The 22475-nt window shown below is 33.1% G+C and overlaps 2 protein-coding genes across 2 annotated transcripts; both read right to left on the reverse strand.

Annotated features, from left to right (window-relative positions):
• Positions 1 to 7182: 7182 nt before the first annotated feature.
• LOC133830337 (carotenoid 9,10(9',10')-cleavage dioxygenase 1-like) lies at positions 7183 to 15755 on the reverse strand. Its single transcript, XM_062260310.1, has 14 exons — positions 15492 to 15755; positions 14782 to 14852; positions 14637 to 14651; positions 14440 to 14551; positions 12844 to 12943; positions 12654 to 12716; positions 11756 to 11866; positions 11466 to 11650; positions 10302 to 10440; positions 10073 to 10190; positions 9864 to 9965; positions 8079 to 8333; positions 7870 to 7981; positions 7183 to 7491 (listed from the first exon to the last, which is right to left on the reverse strand). The coding sequence occupies exons 1-14, from the start codon at positions 15753 to 15755 to the stop codon at positions 7462 to 7464; spliced, it is 1677 nt and encodes a 558-aa protein (XP_062116294.1). The 3' UTR covers positions 7183 to 7461.
• A 4842-nt stretch (positions 15756 to 20597) lies between these two features.
• Positions 20598 to 22134, reverse strand: LOC133829633 (protein CHLOROPLAST VESICULATION). The gene is made up of 2 exons (XM_062259364.1): positions 21975 to 22134; positions 20598 to 21340 (listed from the first exon to the last, which is right to left on the reverse strand). Exons 1-2 carry the CDS (start codon positions 22046 to 22048, stop codon positions 20944 to 20946), a joined length of 471 nt encoding a protein of 156 aa, XP_062115348.1. The 5' UTR covers positions 22049 to 22134; the 3' UTR covers positions 20598 to 20943.
• Between the last annotated feature and the right edge of the window lie 341 nt (positions 22135 to 22475).

Here is a 22475-nt window from a genome sequence, read left to right on the forward strand (position 1 = left end):
AGAAGGAGAAGGGTTACTTTCAGATTCGGGCCTTTTCTTGCCAGAGGATTTTGAACGGGCCATAGAAGGAGAAGGGTGCGGTCTGGAAGAGGCTCGTGAGAAGGGTATCTGGTGGATGCGATCGGATATTTGTTCTTCTCCCTCGAGCAGTTGGGCAAGGAGGTCGTCGTCGATGGGTCTCTCACCTCCCCACAAATCTGGCATTAAAATCTGCAAACAGAAGAATGGGGAGGCGAGGTCAGAGGGATCTAGGAGATTCTTAAAGTAACGCTGGTCGAAGTATAAAAGCTAAGCCTTTATATAACAGTATTCTAACTAAGTCTCTCTGCGCAAACAGTTTAAAAAGCGGACCAAAAGGGTGAAAGTGAAAAGTTTTCCTGAAAAGCTTTTTCGACTCCCCTCGCAACGGGAAGAAATTATTTCCAACCGGATTAAAAAATCGAAATGCTACTTCGATCCTACGTCCTAAAAAGTGCTAATCCTGGGTTTTAAACCTACTCAAAAGCATACTTCGACTACAAAAAACATCTTATCTACAGGCGTTCAAAAAACCAGAAACCAAGAGATTCAAACAGTACACCATTTAAAAGCATGCACCACGAAAGGTTAGAAGCATGGAGTTTCAGAGTAACTTACCAAGGAAAGTGGTCGTGAAGATGGAAATGAGAGTTTCGGAAGTCAATGAGCCCACCGTCTGATCCTACAGCACGAAGGAAGGTTTGCCGGAGAGAGTAAAGCTCTGGTTTTTAGGGTTTTTCGACAAAGAGATGACGTGCGTAAAAAGGAAGAAAATGGCTCAAGTAACCTTATATAAGTTTGTCTTTGGTATTCAAAAGGCGTGATCATTAGTTTTCCATTTTCGAAGTATGGGGAAGCGTAATGGCCGTCAAAATTGTTTCTGGGAAACTGAAAAGGCTTGATTAGACAGGAGTGGTTCGCTTTTTTCAAGAACGCACGAAAGGCTCTGACACGTCAGGAGGGGTTACCGAAGGGTCGTTCGCTCAAAGTTTATTTACTGTTCGTAGTAAATAAACTTTGGGGGGCAAATGTTATCCAATAAATTAGCATTTGTGACGTGGCGAATAATCTCTTGACACGTGCCTGACACCTGGAGCGTCTGCTAGAGTATCGACCAGGAGACACACCAGAAGCAGGACAGACCTGTTTTTACCACGACCAGACTGGTCGGTGGTTCCGCTGGCAAAGCAACATTTATGGAAAGATCTTATGTATCCCGAATTTATTTCATGCAATCTTCTGAATATCCCATGATTCAGGGGATAATATCTGTAACAATATTGGGCAACCCTCCATGAGCCTATAAAAAGCAAGAGATGGCTCATGGGAAGGGACCTTGGGGCACCCCAAAAACCATAGAAATATAGAAATTATCTGTGAAAACTAGTATTGTTTATGAGGAGTGTTGAAACTCATTGAGCCCAAGCTCTCTGATCACACTTTTGTTCCCATATCAATATCATTCTAAGTGGATGTAGGTCATTACCAGATTCTGGGGCCGAACCACTACAAATTACTGTGTTTTTTTACTTTTGTCATTACGTTATTATCTATACATATTCGTCTATATCATTCATATTTTGACTCCGTGTCAGTTGGCTAAATCGAGGGTCAACAATACTATTTTAGCAAGATTAATGTGAAAATAATAGATTTTTTGGTCGAAACTTGGAGTAGATGAAGATTTACAGTTCAGGGTTTTGCTTGTTCTTGTAGTTGTTCCTGATCAAGAAGAAGAAAAGCTCAAGTGAGATTCATTTTATAGATTCATATCTATGTATATTTCATGTTAAGTTAGTCTTTCTAGGGTTTGGAAAGTAGATTAAAGAAACAAGAGAACACAAACTGTTAATATAACTAATGCTATCTAACTGACAATAACATAAACAGATTCAACTATTGGTGAAAATGGTTTTTTTAAGTAATTTTGCACTCTGGCCTACTTTGATCATTTTTTGCAAAATAGTCGACCAATTATCTAAATTTTTCAACGATTTGTCTAAAATTTTCGACCGGCTATTTGAATTTTTCGACCATCTATCTAAACTTTCGACTAATTGTCTAAATTACAAGCACTATATATATTACTGACCTCAGTGACAAAGAAGGCATGAAATCCATAGGGAACTCTACAAGGCAAATCAATTACAACAATCGGATCTTCTGACATTGTCTTTGCATCAATCACATGAACCTTTGATTTTCTGCAAAGGTTGCAGAAAGAAAATAATGAATTCCATTGCCACATACATATTATAAGATTGTTAAGTGTTACTGTGAAAGAGATGAAATAGTAGGTACCCAGAATTCTCATCATGAATAAAGAATATTAAGTAGCCATCATCTTCTTCAGAATTGACTCTAGGAACCTTGGGAACAAATATAGCTTCTGAGCCAAATCTACCAGGTCCAAGATCATAGAGGCCTTGAATATTTCCACCAACCTCTAACCATGTTTTACCAGAACTCTCTGGCTCAGCATGTAGATCAAACTTCACAATTCCTGTCACTTTTGCAAGGTTGTCAAATCTGGTCCCATACACATATCGTTGTTTCCTGTTTTTACTCACACAATCAAGAGAGATAATTAAGTTGAGTAAGAGATAAGTACTTCCCATCAAGCTAGTGGAGAAGCATTTTGACTAACTTGCCACCATATTCAATATAAATATATAGGACAATTCTTCTATAGGGGCTTCACTTTAAACCCTACCGGTAGGTCTCTCAGTGTTTCTCGACCCGTGAACAGTTTTCGGCGCAATTTTTTTTATGACCGTGTATATTGTAACTATTTAGAGCATCCTGCAAATTTTCAGAAAATTCCGAATAGTTTACAGTATCGAAAACTAGGTTCAAATATGTTGCTTTCCACGCGCATAAAAAAAAAATAATCATGCGTGCAACAATATGTTTGAACCAAGTTTTTGGTACTGTAAACTATTTGAAATTTTTTTTAAATCGCACCGATACTCTAAGTAGCTACAATATACACGATCATAAAAAAAATTCGCGCCAAAAACTGTTCAAAGGTCGAGAACACTGAGAGCCCCACCGGTAGGGCTTAAAGTGAAGCCTCTATAGGAGAATTCCCCTAAATATATATATATATAGGAAACACTATAAAAGTTGGTTTCGGAATGTAAATAATTATAAATTCTGATTTTTCATTATTATAGTACATATTTGTTAACCGAGATTTTCGGCAACTCTATTAATGAATAATATTTACTGATAATAATAATGAAAATAGAAGATTGACACGGGGTTTTTGCGTGGTTGGGGCGTTAACTAGCCTTAGTCCACGAGTCTATATTATTAGAGCTTGAAGAAGCTTTTACAATAAAGTTTTCTCTCAATATCTTAACAGAGTTTCTGTCTTTTTTCCTGAATTCCCGAGAGAGGTCTACAGTGCTCTGTAGCTTATACTTATAAGCTGATGGGAATACCGGGTCTGGATCGGATCAGACCCAGGCCCATCGGGGAAACGGATACAAGCGGCCCTTCTAGTGGAGGCCCAATACAAAAAGATACAAAATATACGAAGTTCAAGCCAGCTAAGGCCCAATAGGTTGACCTCAGAACTATGTCTCGCCCGACAAAACGGCGCTTTGGGTCTGATCACTTCGAGTCACGAGGCAGATTCAGGAGACAAGACCAGCCAGAGTACTTGGCTGCGCAGTCCTGACACATCAGCGTGCAATCCCGAGGTGACCTTTTCTGCAGGCGAAAAGTGGGGACAACGCCTACGCGGAATGAGGCGGCTTCAGGGTCCTGGATGCTTGGCCCCTTCGACTGGGGGTGGGGTGATCCAGGTCCGTTTACCGTTGTCCCACTCCATTTACCACAGGCCCGGACCGTATCAGGGTCCGGGACAAGGACGCGTAGGCCGCGATGGTTCGAGTGCTCTGGGCATCGCCCGGACTATCCTCGCTGAGGACGGACCCGGAGAGACGTCCTGGACCCCTCCAATGGGCCCAGTCTTGAGTCCCCGGTCCGTACCCGTCCCCTTGGGCACTCTCCATACCAAGAGACCTTGGGCCGGGCCCACGTGCTGAGCTGGCCCTCTGACAGCGGGCCAAGACGAAGGCCCAGAGCCCATGCAGGAAATGGGGATAACAATATTGTAGTCATTTAGAACATCCCACAGAGTTTCAAGAAATTCTGAATAATTTACGGTGCTGAAAACAAGGTTTAAACAACTTGTTGCACGCATGCACTCAAAAACAGATACGCGTGGAAAATTCGATTGTTTGAACTTTGTTTTCGGTACCATAATTATTTAGAATTATTTGAAAATTTGTGGGATGCTTTAAATGACTACAATATACACTGCCATGATGAAATATTAGAGTTTATAACTATGCACATGACGAAACCAACTTTTGTCAATACCGATATTGACAAAACACTATCTGTATTCTTTACCAGTATTATGAAAATATAGGGTTTAGGATTACAAATGATAAACGAATGAACCAAACACTAAAAATGAAATATATTTATATAATTTTTTCTAAACAAAACTAGTAATTTTATGCTATAACAAAGAGTGCTATGTAAAATGCATGCAAAACTAGTAATTTCGACAGTTATAAGTTTGATTTTTTATAAACAATAACATTTTTTTTTCTAAGATCGTTATGACACTTTATTTTACTTGCATTTTTCATTCTAAATTATAGTATTTTAAAAAAAAAAAAAGTTAAATATTTAGTAAAATAAGAAAATATTTAACATTTGACATAACCTGGAAATTCTTTTAAAAAAAATCTTGTTTGGACTTGAGTTTATTTTATTAATAATTTCTTTTGGGGTAGCTACGGAGTTGTTTGGTAACACTTAAAAAAATAATTTTTTATTTAATTAATTAAAATTTAAAAATTAAACATAAAATAATATTTAGTAACTTTATTTTTATTTATTATTTTAAAAAAATTTAATTAAAATTCATTAAATTTTGAAAATAAAAATTTTTCACTTTCAAAATTTTTTTAAACCGTTTTCGAGATTTTTTTTATTCTCTTCTTCAAATTATTATTTTTTAAAAATAAAGAAACAATAATAAAAATAATATTTCTATTTTTGTGTTTAAAAAATTCAAAAACAAAAATTTTAACAAACACAACCTATACTTTTTGTTTTTTTTAAAATAAATTTATTTAAATAATAATTGGTGATACTTGTAAGATTTTAGAGAGGTAGTGTTGCAGAGCTGGGGCAAACCAATTAAGGGTTATGGCTTAGAGAGAACAATGAGGAAATTGATAAGACTCAAGCATGCCCTTCGCAAGTTTAACAGGAAGACTATAGGTGATGTTGTGCAGAACTGTACAGTAGCTAAGGAGAATTACCAAGCTGCTCAAAATCATCTTCAACATGATCCTCATTCAGTTGATCTTCAAAGAGAGGAAAGGCTAGCGTGTGAGAATTTCTATAGTCAGTCTAGATTCTATGATAGCTTTCTTCGGCAGAAAAGTAAAGTTAATTGGCTTCGATATGGTGATGATAATATGGCCTACTTTCACGCTTGTTTAAAACAGAGGAGGGCTACTAATCATATCACTTCTTTTATTAATGAGGCAGGTTAGTTAAATGAGAGGTTTGAAGATGTCGTGGCTCACTTTGTGAATCATTTTCGTAGCATTATGGGGAGTAAGAGCACAGCTTCGATCCCTATTCAGAGGTTGTGTTTTAGTCATGGTAACATCTTGTCTTTGGATCAACAGATGTGTTTGATAAAACCTTTTACCAAGAAGGAAGCGGAAGATGCTTTGTTTAGTATTACTCCAATTAAAAGCCCGGGTCCTGATGGTTATGGATCGGGTTTTTTCAAAGCTATGTGGAAGGATGTGGGAGATGAAATTTCTGAAGCCATATTGGATTTTTTTGTTCATAATCTGCTGCCTGAGGAGATTAATAGGGCAACAATTTCTCTGATTCCTAAGATCGATACCCCCACTAAGGCAGTGCGTTATAGACCCATAGCGTGTTGTAATACTCTTTATAAATGTATTTCTAAAATGCTATGTGGTAGATTGACTAAGGTTCTTCCTATTCTAGTTAATCAAAATCAAGGTGCTTTTGTTAAGGACATATTGTTGGCGCATAATATTCTTATTCTTCAAGATATTATCAAAGGTTACAAAAGGAAAAACATCTCTCCTAGATGTGTGATGAAGATAGACCTGAGCAAAGCCTATGACACGATAGATTGGCAATTTTTGGAGGATATTCTCACTGCTTTTTGTTTTCCCAACAGATTTATTAGATGGGTGATGACTTGTTTGAAGGGTACCTCTTATTCTATTTTGATGAATGGTAGGATTCAAGGGGGCTTTAGAGGTAAAAAAGGGCTTAGACAAGGGGACCCTATATCTCCTTTGTTATTTGTACTAGTCATGGAGTATTTTACTCGGCTTCTCCTTCAAGCTTCCCTAAACAAGAATTTCAGATTTCATCTAAAGTGTAAGAATCTGAAATTAGTTAACCTCTGCTTTGCTGATGATCTGGTGATATTTTGCAAGGGAGTAAACAACTCGGTTCAGATTATTAAAGATTGTTTTACTGCCTTTAGTTTGGCTTTTGGTCTTTCAGCCAACTTGGATAAATCTCAAGTGTTTTTTGGGGGTTTGGCTGAAATAGAGACTAAACAATTATTGAATAAGCTCCAATTTGTTGAAGGGTCTTTTCCTCTAAAGTACCTTGGAGTTCCTCTTTGGACTACAAAATGGAAGGCTGGCGACTGTGCTATTATTATAAAAAAGAATCAGCAGAAGCTACACACTTGGTTTAGTCGTCATCTCTCTTTTGCTGGGCGGGCTCAACTTATTAATTCTGTTCTATTGGGTATTAGATCATTTTGGATGAGTATATTCCTCCTTCCCAAGAGTGTTATTAAGGAGATAGATCACTTATGCAGAATCTTTCTCTGGGGGACTAATGACAGTAATAGGAACAGAAGTAAAATGCATCTTACTGCTTGGGAGCAAGTCTGCCTGCCTATGAGCCTGGGTGGTATTGGTTTTAAGGAAGGGGCCAAATGGAATAAATTGTTACTAGCTAAATTTGTTTGGGACATATCCTCTATACATAGGTATTCTTATAGTTAAAAAAACATCAAAATATGAAAGATAAAGTTGTAACTCAAGGGAGAAGATAATTAATTCCATTTCAAATAGAGTCTCCTAGAAAAATTGCCTATTTTTTGAAGTTATTTTGCAAAAATTGCAAAATGATCTCTGACACTCTAGACAGCTAGTCGAAATTTTAGACAGAGACCATTTTGCAAAAATTTATCAAAACTAGACCAAAGTGCAAAATGACTTCAAAAAAGAGGTTATTTTCACCAATTACTCTTACAAATATTATATACTATTTTTGCAAGCTTAATGTGAAAATAATAGATTCTTTGGTCGAAACTTCGAGTAGATGAAGATTTACAGCTCAGGGTTTTGCTTGTTCTTGTAGTTGTTCCTGATCAAGAAGAAGAAAAGCTCAAGTGAGATTCATTTTATAGATTCATATCTATGCATATGGAATGTTAAGTTAATCTTTTCTAGCTATATAATTAATATATATGAGGGTTTGGAAAGTAGATTAAAGAAACAAGAGAACACAAACTGTTATTATAACTAATGCTATCTAAATGACTATTACAGCAAACAAACTCAACTTATATATATACACACACACGAGAAATCGGTGAAAATGATTTTTTTAAGTGATTTTACACTCTGGTCTACTTTTGATAATTTTTTGCAAAATGGTCGACCAACTGTCTAAATTTTTCAACGAATTGTCTAAAATTTTCGACTAAATATCTAAATTAGGAGTTGTATATATATTACTGACCTCACTGACAAAGAAGGCATGAAATCCATAGGGAACTCTACAAGGCAAATCAATTACAGCAATGGGATCTTCCGACATTGTCTTTGCATCAATCACATGAACCTTTGATTTTCTGCAAAGGTTGCAGAAAGAAAATAATGAATTCTATTTTCACAAACATATTATAAGATTGTTAAGTGTCACTGTGAAAGAGATGAAATAGTAGGTACCCAGAATTCTCATCATGAACAAAGAATATTAGGTAGCCATCATCTTCTTCAGAATTGACTCCAGGAACCTTGGGAACAAATATAGCTTCTGAGCCAAATCTACCAGGTCCAAGATCATACATGCCTTGAATATTTCCACCAACCTCTAAGCATGTTTTACCAGAACTCTCTGGCTCAGCATGTAGATCAAACTTCACAATTCCTGTCACTTTTGCAAGGTTGTCAAATCTGGTTCCATACACATATCGTTGTTTCCTGTTTTCACTCACACAATCAAGACAGATAATTAAGTTAAGTAAGAGATAAGTACTTCCCATCAAGCTAGTGGAGAAGCATTTTGACTAACTTGCCACCATATTCAATATAAATATATAGGACAATTCTTCTATAGGGGCTTCACTCTAAACCCTACCGGTAGGTCTCTCAGTGTTTCTCGACCCGTGAACAGTTTTCGGCGCAATTTTTTTTTATGACCGTGTATATTGTAACTATTTAGAGCATCTTGCAAATTTTCAGAAAATTCCGAATAGTTTACAGTATCGAAAACTAGGTTCAAACATGTTGCTTTGCACGCGCATAAAAAAAATTAGTCACGCGTGCAACAACATGTTTGAACCAAGTTTTTGGTACTGTAAACTATTCAGAATTTTTTGAAAATCGTGCTGATGCTCTAAATAGCTACAATATACACGGTCGTAAAAGAAATTCGCGCCGAAAACTGTTCAAAGGTCGAGAACACTGAGAGCGCCACCGGTAGGGCTTAAAGTGAAGCCCCTATAGGAGAATTCCCCTAAATATATACATAGGAAACACTATAAAAGTTGGTTTCGGAATGTAGATAATTATAAATTCTGATTTTTCATTATTATAGAGCATATTGTAGTTATTTAGAACATCTCACAGAGTTTCAAGAAATTATGAATAATTTACGGCGCTGAAAACAAGGTTTAAATAGCTTGTTGCACGCATGCACTCAAAAACAAATACGCGTGGAAAATTTGATTGTTTGAACATTGTTTTCGGTATTGTAATTATTTGGAATTTATTGAAAATTTGTGGGATGTTTTAAATGACTACAATATACACCGTCATGATGAAAGATTAGAGTTTATAACTATGCACATAACGAAACCAACTTTTATCAACACCGATATTGACAAAACACTATCTGTATTCTTTCCCTGTATTATGAAAATATTGGGTTTAGGATTACAAATGATAAAGGAATGAACTAAACACTAAAAATGAAATATATTTATATAATTTTGTCTAAACAAAACTAATAAATTTATGCTATAACAAAGAGTGCTATGTCAAATGCAAGCATATCTATACTATATATATTTATATATTTGGGGAATTTCTCATATAGGGGCTTTATTTTAAACCCTACCGATGAGGCTCTCAGTGTTCTTGACCCGTGAACAGTTTTTGGCGCGATTTTTTTTATGACCGCGTGTATATTGTAGATAATTAAAACATCCTGCAAATTTTCAAAAAATTCTGAATAGTTTACAGTACCAAAAACTAAGTTCAAACATGTTGTTGCACGCGTGACTAATTTTTTTTATGCGCGTGGAAAGCAACATGTTTGAACCTAGTTTTCGATACTGTAAACTATTCGGAATTTTCTGAAAATTTACAGGATGCTCTAAATAGTTACAATATACACGGTCATAAAAAAAATCACGCCGAAAACTATTCACAGGTCGAGAAACACTAAGAGCCCCACCGGTCGGGCTTAAAGTGAAGCCCCTATAAATGAATTGACCTATATATTTGTACCTGCCAATGTAGCTCTCATTCACCCTAGGAAAATCTACAGCTGATGCTGAAAGTTGTCTTTGGGAAGCTAGACCAGTTTTCATGTTGAATCTCATCTCATATCTAAGGCATTAGAAAACACAATAGCATCGCTATATTTTATCAGATACACAAACCTCATACAGAAGAAGTATTTTTATATCAATAAAAGGGTAAAAAAATCCTCTTACAGAGAAGCATTTATGTTAAGCTTTTCTTTGATACCCCCACTGTACATGTCCAAATCAGGGTTCTCAATACGACAACTGATCATAACAACCTCATCATCTTCCTCCTCCCAAGCATTGGCTAAGAATTGGCACCATATATAACACAGCAAGGTTAGGAAAATATAACAACAATGAACATAACATCACAAGGCAACAAAAGTAGGAAGAAAAGAAAATTGAAAAACTTCACCATTATGGAATATGAAGCAATTTGGAAGCTCAAACCATTTGATCAGAAGCTCATCCTTTGCATACCGTGGAAGCACACCAAATCGAGCATTTTTGGTGGTGTCAAATGAGAATATCAGCTTGTTTTCCTTCACCATTTCCTGAAATTCAAGCAAAATAGTATGAGTCTCAAACAATATGACATCAACACACACTCACTACTACAAAAATGGTCATTTGCGTCAGTTCCCAACTGTTAGAATATGGAAAGTAGTCTAGAAGTAGAGTGGGGCAGGGTAAGAAGCATAGTGTTCCATCTCAAAACCAATTGGTGATGAGTAGAGTAACCCATGCTCTTATGTATTGTTGGATGTGCCCACACACTTTTCGTGTGTGATATTTTTCTCCAACATCCCCCTCAAGATGATGGCTATTTTTGCTCACCAATCTTGGATGGCTCGATCACAAGTGACTTTTTTTTTGGCGCACTATCCTCGAATCACAAGTGGCTCTTTTGGAGCTCTTCTTTTGGACCGGTTTTGGATTTGGATCGTGTTTACTCGTTAGAGTTTTCTTTTGGCTCATGAAGATGATGGCTATTTTTGCTCACCAATCTTAGATGGCTCGATCACAAGTGGTTTTTTTTTTGGCGCACTATCCCCGAATCACAAGTGGCTCTTTTGACTCTTTTTTTTTTTAACCGATTTTGGATTTGGATCATGTTTACTTGTTAGAGTTTTCTTTGGCTCATGATACCATGTTAGAATATGGAAAGTGGTCTAAAAGTAGAGTGAGGTGCATGGTAAGAAGCATAGGGTTCCATTTTAAAACCAATTGGTGATGAGTAGAGTAACTCATGCCCTTATGTATTGTTGAATGTGACCACACACTTTCCATGCGAGATATTTTTCTCTAACATCAACTGCCACAATTGATTTTTTACGTTAGTTTTAAAAGTGATGTGAAATCTCATGACGCAAACCAACCTGACATTCACTGACATAAATGTTAGGTTGGTTTGCGTCAGTGCTCAACCGACACAAATGTCAGGTTTGCATGAGTACTCCACTAACCCGAATGCCAGGTTTATGTGAGTCTATTTCGAACATGATAAGAATCGTGAGGTTCCATTTGAAAATAAATTGAAATGAATGGAGTGTCTCATCGACTATCTATACAAACATACCTTTGGTCTGAAAAACATGGGAAGATCCATGAAAATGGCATAATTTTCAGTAATGGCAAAGTCATGCATCATGATGGGGTCTGATACTGTTATAGTAACTGGATCATGCATGAAACCATCTTTGGAAATAATTCTGTAAGTGATGTAAGGAGGAGTATGTGCATACCCAAATGTAAACATCTCTCCTGCATTAATTATTAGGAGTCAATTTTGTAGTAAGCAAAGAGAGAAGATGATTCACCAAGGTCAACTCTCTCCTATTGACTTTTTTTTTTTGAGGATCTTCTCACCTGTAAATGGATCAACCTTTGGATGTGCTGTGAATGAATGAGTCAATCTCTTGTCATAATTCAACAGGCCAAGAGTTTGCAGATCTCCATCTTCCAACACTTTAATGACATCTGAATATATAGTCAAACTTGAATAATCTCAGTCCACTTAATTTGTACTACAAAAAGATCTTAAAGTCATAACACAATATGCTACTTAAAATAAAGAATTTGCCATGAAAAATCATAATTATGTTATTACTAAAATTTGACTAAAAGTGATATATAGTGATAAAAGTTTTGTATTGTGAATGGATTTTTTTTTCTGTATATCTTCAGTAATGTTGTTGTGATTTCAGAAGTAGAACAGCAAATTAATCCAATAAATAAACTGAAGGAAAACTATATGCTTACAGGGCTGGCCTTACAAAAATTTGTTATTTTTAAAAAATTATATATAAAATGGTATTTTTCAAATTGGGCCTTTATACATGTAAAAAAATAGTATTTTTAAAAGTAAAAAATACATTTTATATGGATTTTTTAAAAAAATTATAAAAAATATGACTTTTTTTTACAAGTATTATTTTAGGGCTTTTTAAAACTTGTATTTCTTTCTATGGGATTTTTTTCCCATATTTTTGTAAAAAAAAATCATTATTATGCCATATTTTTGTAAAAAATCATTATTATGCTATATTTTTGTAAAAAATCATTATTATGCCATAGTTTTTTTTCCCATAATCTGATATTTTTTAATTAAATTTGTCCATACAAACTAAAAAAAGTTTAATTACCATATTTTTTCATATTAAGGGCTAAAAAACCATATTTATGAAAAAATCCCGTAAAAATGGTATTTTTAAAAAAAATTGGGCCTCATTATGTTGGGGCCATAGACACAGGCCTGTATGCTTACATGGTTTGTCTACCTCTGACAGTGCTAGGAGTTTCCCATGGTGATATGTAAGAGCTGTATTAGCTGGTAAAAGAGAATCAAACAGTTAATTCTGGTAGGAAAATATAGTTAGTGATCAGTATATATAAACATTGCATAAATACACTACATAAAGATGAATATTTCAATACCCAGATAATATTATATATACCTGTTCCATTTCCATATGAAAGATCTAACACTTTGAGTTTTGATCTGAGCATTTGTATGTTCAACATGAGTAACCCAAAAAGCCCTTTCAGGTCTCCAATCTGAAAGTTTCATAACAAAAAACTCAAAAAATGAAGTTAATTTGAAATTTAAACTAAACTTGAAAAATACTTTGACATTCTTTGTAGGCATTAAAGGGAGCAAAGTGACTAAAATGTTACCTTGTAATAAAAGAGATAGAATATATAATCACAAAACAATATATAGGGAAAATATGTTGTAGTGCTTCAAAAAGAGTTCCACTGGTAGGACTTTTGCGTATTCCAATTCATGAACAATTTTCGGTACAATTTTTTTTATGATTATGTATATTGTAGTTATTTAGATTATCCTGCAAATTTTTAGAAAATTTTAAATAATTTACATTACCGAAAACTATGTTCAAAATAAGTTGTTATACGTGTAACTAATTTTGACACTTTAAATTATTTCGAATTTTTTGAAATTTTGCAAGATACTTTAAATAACTACAATATACACAGTCATAACAAAAAATCACACCGAAAATTGTTCACAGGTCAGGAATACACAAGAGCCCGACCGAAGCCCCTAGACCCTCTAGAACTATCCTCTATATATATATATATATATGACAATTCTTCTATAGGGGCTTCACTTTAAGCCCTAGCGATAGGACTCTCAGTGTTTCTTGACCCGTGAACAGTTTTTGGCACGATTTTTTTTTTTATAACCGTCTATATTGTAGCTATTTAGAGCATCATGCAAATTTTCAGAAAATTCTGAATAGTTTACAGTACCGAAAACTAGGTTCAAACATGTTGTTTTCTACGCGCATAAAAAAAATTAGTCGCGCGTGTAACAACATGTTTGAACCTAGTTTTCGGTGCTGTAAACTATTCGAAATTTTCTGAAAATTTGCAGGAGGATCGAAATAGCTACAATATATACAGTCATGAAAAAATCGCGCCGAAAACTGTTCACGGGTTGAAAATACTGAAAGCCCTACCAGTAGGGTGTAAAGTAAAGTCCCAATAAAAAAATTCTCTTACATATATATATATGGGTGCACTCTTAATGGTTACTACCCATGGATAGTTACTTTAATATTAACCATTGGATTAAGATCAATGGTCCATATTTATAGTTGTTAATTAATATTTCTATAAATAAATTTTGATTTTTCAAATTTTTGGAAGGTTTACCTGATGAAAAAAATGTATTTATTATGAAAATATAATATTGTAAACTTTTCATTTTTCAAATACATGTCAATTTTTAAATATAGCTAGTGTCTCTCATTGGTTGGACATAACATTAATTATGGCAAAAGAAAAATAACTAAATTCGAAATTAATGTAGAAAAAAAAATATTTACCCATTAGTGACTTGCTATATCAAGTCACTATGTTATCAAATCATCATAATTGTTAGTACCCATCTATGGGTAGTAACCATTGAAAAATCTTCCATATATATATATATATATACATATTCTTCTAAATAGATTAAGATAATAAAATTACTTGTACATTATTTTTCACTTTTTGTACTCTCTTAACTTATATATAGTATATACCTTCATGAATTTGGGACCTCCAAAGAAGTGTTCTTGTGTAATACGTGAAGTTCTAACATAACGAGACACATATGTTGCTCTTCCATCCTTAATGCGCAAACCATGAATCATTCTACAAAATTCAACTCAAAAATATTAAGTCAATTAATAAAGTCAACAATATGGAACAGTAGTAACAACAGCAGAAGACCACATACCCATCTCCATCAAACCTGTACATAATAATAATCATAAACAAAATCAGAATATCTCAATGAGTTAATTAGCTCTAGTTTTTCCAATAAGAAAATGTGATGAGTTGAACTAATTAAAATTCAAAAGAAAAAGATGTGTATAGTGTACCAGTGAAATCCAGCTAGTGGAGCAAACTTGGGATTTGGACCCACTCGAACAAACTCTCCATTTAAGCACTCCTATACATACATATATATATATATATATTATACACAAGTAGATATATACTAAGAAAAAGTTCAAGAAAATCAACTCTCATAAAGACATTTAAGTAGTCTCATCATCTTTACTACTCTAATAAGCATAATGTAGAGAAATTCCTCAATCTCTAACACTTCCAAAAAATTGTAATATGGCAATGAAAATTCTCTAACTTGAAATGAATTTCACACACAAAACAATGTTTATGACACCAAATTTGTATTTCGTCATTCTTCAACCGATCAGATTTCAGATCAATTTATATTTATAGCATTATTTTTTGCTTTGGATTTTCCAAATCATTCTCATTTTTTCTGATCATTCGATAAAAAGATTCATTTTCTTCATAAAAAAAAATAAGAGGTAGAACTAATAAATATTTCTTTTTCGATTTATCCCTGAAGTTGAATACCTTATTCAATAATTGTTTTTGATCTAATCTGTAGTGAAAAACTCCATATCTTTTTTTCATGTTAGACCTTATGTTTGACTAATCTCGATAAAAAAAATATATATTTTGTAGTAGTGTAAAAAAAACTAATATTTTCTATCTTGTAAAGCAAGAAAAGTTACGAGTACTTAAAGAGAGAAGCCATGAAAGAAGAAATGGTACAGACCGGAAGGTGGCCGGTGACAGGGAGGTCGTTGACCGGAGGAGTTTCATTGGGAACCGGAGCATAGTTACCGGAGAGAAAGTGGTGAGTAGGATGAGTGGAAGAAGAGCCGTGCATGAGCTTAACGACGAGGCTCTCGAACCAGTCGAGGAGCTTCGAAGAGAGGCCATTGTTAGGTTTTGGATTAACAGAGACGACTCCAACGCTGCTACTATATTGGTCTTGGTTGTAGCTAAGCTTGTTGTTCTTCACATCTAGTTCCGCCATTGTTTTTGGCTTCTTCACTATTGATCTGATCTTATATAATAAAGTCATTGTTGTTGAATTAAATTAAAATAATAATAATAATAAAAAAATGGAGAGATTCTTGTTTGATAACATAAGATTCTGTCCATTACAATACAAAAATATGTAATGACGTTTTTTACAGTTGTCTCCCACATTAAATTTGCATTTACGGCCATACTATAAAATAATAATAATAATAATTTGTTACGAAAATTACCATTTTTATTATTTTTTTCAGTTTCGACAATTACAAGTTTGATTTTTATAAACGATAAGATTATGTGCTTTTTAAAATTTTTTATAAAAAGTTAAATATTTATAGTAAAATAAGAAAATATTTAAGATTTGACATAACCTCGAAATTCCCTAAAAAAATTCTTGTTGGGACTTGAGTTTATTTTATTAATAGTTTAGTTTGGGGTAGCTACTTTTTGTTTTTTTTAAAATAAATTTTATTTAAGTATTATTATGGCAGGTATATATCGACTAATTACTACTATTATAATGTGGAAAACTGTGGATGGTTTTGGAAATTAATCGAGTCGATTCCTCATTTAATATTACTAGAGTTTTGGCCTTGATCTTATTCACACTATTATATAAACATATATATATATAGGGTGCATATTTTTTTGTGATTTTTTGTGTTTCTCGGCTCGTGAATAGTTTTTGGTATGATTTATTTTTATGATTGTGTTTATTGTAGTTATTTAGAATATCCTGCAAATTTTCAAGAAATTCCAAATAATTTACAATATTGAAAACTATGTATAAAAAAAATTAATCATGCGTGCATCAACCTGTTTGAACATAGATTTCGGCACTGTAAATTATTTGAAATTTCTTGAAAATTTTTAGGATGCTCTAAATAACTACAATAAACACGGTCATAAAAAAATCACACCGAAAATTATTCACGAGTCAGGAAACATAATAAGTCACAAAAAGTATGCAGCATAGTAATACCCATATATATATATTAATGCCATTAATTAATAACAACACATGTCAAGAATAATGAGATAATTACAATTTATTGTTAATACTATTTTAGTAAACAATATAGATTACAAATTTTTGTCGCATAAGATAATTGTGTAATGAGACAACCCATTTTAGGAAATAAATTAAAGATAATTGTATTATATGTTGGCATTTAACATATTCTCTACCTCAACCCTATTATTATTATTATTATTATTATTATTATTATTATACAACCAAGCACGCCACCATACATTTAGACAATAACTATGAATAATAATCATTTTAAAGCTAATAAACACAAAGAAGTAGGTAGCCCAATACATTATAATTTTATATTTTTTAATACATAAATTAAAAATATAAATTAAATAAATAAATAATATTAAAATTTTAAATTATAATTTATATTTAAATATATATTTTAAAATTTTAAATAAATAATAATAAAATAATTCCATAAATAAAAAGCACTTAAAATATACAATATTTATTTAATATAAAATTAGGAAATAAAAAAATGTTAAACTATATCTAAACAATGATAGAAGTGAACACGAGTTTGTACTCACTCGCATGCGTTTTCAGAAAATTTCTCAAGAGGATGTTTCTAGGAAAACTTCCTAGAAGGTCACCCATCATGAGATTACTCCAGGTCAAGCATGCTTAAGTGATGGACTACTAAAAAGAAGATATATCTTGTTGCCATAGGTAGTACCCATCAATCCATTTAAGCCCTTTTCAATCTTAGAATCATCACACTTGATCTTCCCCAAGCGATGTGGAATTACACAGCTTTTTACCCAATATTTCCCCCTACGGATCACAGGATTCTGACTGTCTCGTGAAGCACTATAAAACTCTCTCTATCCATTAATTATGGGCACTACAAACATCTATTATACTTAATTTAACTTTCACAAATCTTCTCAATATTATTATTTGGGTGTTAAACGAGTTAACGAAAAAATGAATCAATAAAGTATGCTAAAAACCAGTTTCAGCATTGAAATAAATAATTATTATTTTCAAATGCTCCTATTAATATTTATAAACAATTTTCTATTGAGGTTCAAATCTCTACTTGCTTGGTAGTGGAGTTAGGAATTGTGGTTGTGTAATACTTAGTATATTAATTAATGTATTTCTTTACTTTTGACATTTAGATTGACTCTTTGTTTGAGCCTTAACAATCTAAAGAATGTGGTCATAATTTATAAGAAAAATTTGTTTAATATATACCATAATTGGGGAGAGTCTTTTATTATATAATCATTTACATGAAGTTAATATTTTAGAAAATAATATACCAATAATTATAAAAAAACTTAAAAAATCAATATAATTTTAAAATAAAAACTAATTAAACAAAACTAATATACATATATCATTATATTAAAGTTATACACTGGTAAATAAATAAATTATAAAAAATTATAATTTAGGTAATCAACAATATAAAATTATCATTTCTCAACAATTTTAAAAATAATGACATTAGCTTCTCGATGCTTTAATTTTGGACCATTTACTATAATTTCTCTAATTTTTTTGCTAGTCTTTTAACCAAGTTTCTAATTCTTTGTCTACTTGATTTTCTTAAGTGCCTCAGTTTAATTGAACATTTTCTTGCTTGGATTCATTTTTTTGTTTTTGTTTTATGTTTTTATTGTTCAAATAAAATCCTAAATTCAATTTTGGTCAAAAAAATTTGAGCTAAAATTACAAATAATTCACGAAACTAACAATTTAAAACAAAAACAAAATCATTTTGCCTAACAACTATGTTGTTATATTCAATTTTTTCTTCATTAAAATTGAGTTTAGGAGTCTATTTGAACTATTTTACAAAACACAAGGTCCAAAAAAAATTTGTCAAAACACAGGGTAAAAAAAAAGTATAAACCTATAAAATTTTTAACTTAATTATTTAGATTGCCATGTAATATATGAATTTTTTTTAACTTTAATTAGAGAAAATTAGTAATATAGTAAAGCCATATTTTTCTACATTAATTTTTTAAAAGCCATAATTTTAAAAAATACCCTATTAAAAAAAACTTGAAAATATAATCATTATTTTCAAATAATATCATATATATATGGAAATTCTCTAATATGGGCTTCACTTTAAGCCCTATTGGTGGGGCTCTCAGTGTTCTTGACCCATCAACAGTTTTCGGCACGATTTTTTTTATGACCATGTATATTGTAGCTATATAGAGTATCCTGCAAATTTTCAGAAAATTCCGAATAGTTTACAGTACCTAAAACTAAGTTCAAACATATTGTTGCACGCGTGACTAATTTTTTTATGCGAGTGGAAAACAACATGTTTGAACCTAGTTTTCGGTACTGTAAACTATTCGGAATTTTCTGAAAATTTGCAAGATGATCTAAATAGCTACAATATATACGGTCATAAAAAAATCGCACCGAAAACTATTCACGGATTGAGAAATACTAAAAACCCTACCGATAGAGCTTAAAGTGAAACATCTATCAAAGAATTATCCTATTTATATATATAGGGCACTTCTACAGTCCCTCAGTTATATTGAGAGGACTTAGTCCTTCAGGTCGATGTGAGTCGTTGGATGTGTGCAATTTTTGTATTCAATGGCTGGATTTAATGTGAAGGCTTTGGGTGTGCAAAAATACTGAAATACTTCATATGTGTACCCATTAACTGGCTACGGTTTGTCTTCGTGTAAACTGCATTTTTTTTTTAAAAAAAAACTTTTGAAAACTGAATCAGTTTCTTTCCCTCCCCCGACTAACCGAACAAGGTTATTCTCCTCCCCAACTATGATAAGACATGTATTCTGAAAAGAACCCCATGGCTTCCTCAAGGAAGGATTCAAAGAAGGAGGATGAAAAGTTACACATCCAGGCTGAGTCCAACAATCCAAAAGTTGTCCCAGAAAGCTGGGATACTACCATCGACAATTACGTACAGTCTCTAGGGAACTCAGTACATGTTCAAGCCAGCGAACCAGCACATGGGATCAAGTTGACAACCATCACTCCTTATGAAGTTGTTCGTAACCCCGTCGAACCGAAACCTGGGAGAGCAGAACCAGTAGATGTTCAATGTTTCATTGCAGAGCAAATACGCAAGTTCGACAAAGCAATGGCGCAGGCTCAATCCGTGCGTAAGGAAATTGAGAACATTGGAATAAAATGGTGCACTGTGAATGGAATGCAAGATGCAGTTGACACTATGGTTCTGTGTTTCCAAGAGTTGGAGGACATAGTGGACCCTGAACTTAATGCACCGGTCATCTAATTAAGCTATTACTGATATTAATCATGTATGTGGTTCAACTAGTAAGTTCTTTTCATAGAGTATAACACTATGGATATAACCTTTTGTGGTCATCGGAAGAGGGAAATTGTCATTTTAAATATACTATATATACGTCTGTGTGTGTACAAGACAAATTGGTTGGACCTCATCTTTTGAAAATGATCATGCAGTGGCCACCTATTTTATTATGTTAAGTAAATGACTTATCATTAATCATTTAAATGTGTAGATGTCACCACCTTTGTATTTATTTCTTATGCAGCATAAAAAAAAATATAAAAGCTTCAGTTTTTGTTACGTTATTTTATTATACATTTGTCTAAATCAATTACAATAGTTACTTAGTACCAGTAAAATAGTTACGTGTCCACAATCGTAAATAAGTCTCAACTCTTACCTATATTTACTATAAAACCCTCAACTGTACTATTTATTGGACCTAAAATTACGCTTCTACCCCCACTTATTTAAACAGTGCCAACTAAAAAAACACAACCGGTTATACAACCGGTTATACCAAGTCAAAATACTCAAAAGTCAACATTTTAATACCAATGTACATTTGACACTTGGCAAATTTCTAAACCTCACATAAAGGACTTAGTCGTGTGAGGGACGCCAGAATTTCCCATATATATATATATATTTATATATGTACTACACGTACTATAAAAATCTTTTCAAGAAACGCCAACATGTACTACACAAATTAGAAACACATAATAATGGTACTTGTAAAATATCCCAAACATTTCAATCAATCAACTTTTTTTTTTTTTTTAAATATCGTTATTGAATTATTATTATTCTTTATTAAGTCTATATGAATCTTTACATTTAAAAAAAAAAAAAAAATTAAAAAGAAGGAAAGAGTTACATAGAGAAGCAGTCTCCTCTAACATAAACATGATTATAATCGAACTCGAGTGCCGGAGCAGGTGGCGCGTGGGCAACAAATTCGGATCTCCGGCGAGCGTAAGGCCGGGGAAGATTTTCCGGCACGACGGACTCGAGCGAGTTGAGGTGCCACGGTGGACATAGTCTGATTCGCTCGCTCCATTTGGCTGACACGTAATTTGATTCTCTCGTATAACCAGTGCTTATTAGAGCCGCTCGATCGTTGGGCTTGGCGTGATAATAGCCGTTGGATTGGGTTCCCATCATAACCAAACTCACCATTTCCAAACCGATTATCATACCCACAAAGCCTCCCATTCTTTGATTGTTAATAATAGGTAAAGTTCTACTCTCCTCTTTTGTTGTCACCACACTATGTATAAACAAAACCAAAAAAAAAAAATTGATATTAAAAATGTGTATGCATATATATAAATATATATGTATAAGCACGACTCAAAAAATGCAACTTGGGGGTATTTTTGTCATAATTTGTTGTACGACGGTGCTTATTATAGTTATAATTACTCTTTTGTAATTTTTTAAGAAATTCAGAGTAGTTTACATTGTCGAAAACATGGTTCAAACAACTTAATACGTGTAAAAGCAACTGTTTCGAACTCTGTTTCCGGGACTGTAAACTATTTCGAATTTTTTGAAAATTTGTAAGGGAGTAACTATAACTACAATAAACACCCCCGTACAAAAAATTAGAACAAAAATATGCTTGGGGGTATTTTACAGTGACCGTCCTATAAATTTTCAAGAAATTTGGATTAGTTTAGATTGTCGAAAACAGAGTTCATACAACTTAATGCGTGTAAAAGTAGCTGTTTTGGACTCTGTTTTCGGCATTATAAATTATTTTAAATTTTTTGAAAATTTATAGGATGATCACTATGATATAAAATATCCCTAAGTAGCATTTTTTTGTGGGATGTGTTGTACATATATATATATATATATATATATAGAATTAATTGGTTTGGAGTCATTACTTTACTTACCATGAATAAAGTTGAGAAGTCTTTGAAGGCTTTGGTGGTAAGTTGAGGCAGCAACTGATTCTAATAAGAGCCATTTTTCTTTCTTTCTTTTTTGGTTGTGAAAGAAATTATAATTATTTGTGTTAAAACTCAAATTGGAGAAGAAGAATAGTATATATGAGCTATGTGTGTGTATATTTATATATATATATATATATATGGAACTGACGTGTACGATTGAGTTGTGCTATAGAGAAAAAATGTACTTATTGTTAGGCAAAATTTTGTCAATTTCCTAACACCCAAAAATAATGGAGAAAAGGGTTTGTTGTGATATAGTTGTACTAATCAAAGAGAGACTTGCCGTTTTATATAACTATTCATTGGATTGGAAATTGGAATTGAATTTGGAAAGAGTTTTGCTTCTAAATTAGGCCAACTATTTGGTGTCATTCTCACTTCTTCTTGGCTTGCAGTACTCACCTACCTTCTTCTTTCCACCTACTCCTTCATTCAATTCCT

The sequence above is a fragment of the Humulus lupulus genome, chromosome 4, assembly GCF_963169125.1.
Source record: "Humulus lupulus chromosome 4, drHumLupu1.1, whole genome shotgun sequence".
Lineage (NCBI taxonomy): Eukaryota > Viridiplantae > Streptophyta > Magnoliopsida > Rosales > Cannabaceae > Humulus > Humulus lupulus.

Coding starts and splice junctions, on each gene's coding strand:
- LOC133830337 (XM_062260310.1), bottom strand. CDS start 15,755: ATGGCGGAACTAGATGTGAAGAACAACAAGCTTAGCTACAACCAAGAC. Junction 9,966..10,072: donor CTTAACATAAATGCTTCTCT/GTAAGAGGATTT, acceptor CTAATGCCTTAG/ATATGAGATGAGATTCAACA. Junction 7,492..7,869: donor ATGCCTTCTTTGTCAGTGAG/GTCAGTAATATA, acceptor CTTCTTGATCAG/GAACAACTACAAGAACAAGC.
- LOC133829633 (XM_062259364.1), bottom strand. CDS start 22,048: ATGGCTCTTATTAGAATCAGTTGCTGCCTCAACTTACCACCAAAGCCT. Junction 21,341..21,974: donor ACTTCTCAACTTTATTCATG/GTAAGTAAAGTA, acceptor GTTTATACATAG/TGTGGTGACAACAAAAGAGG.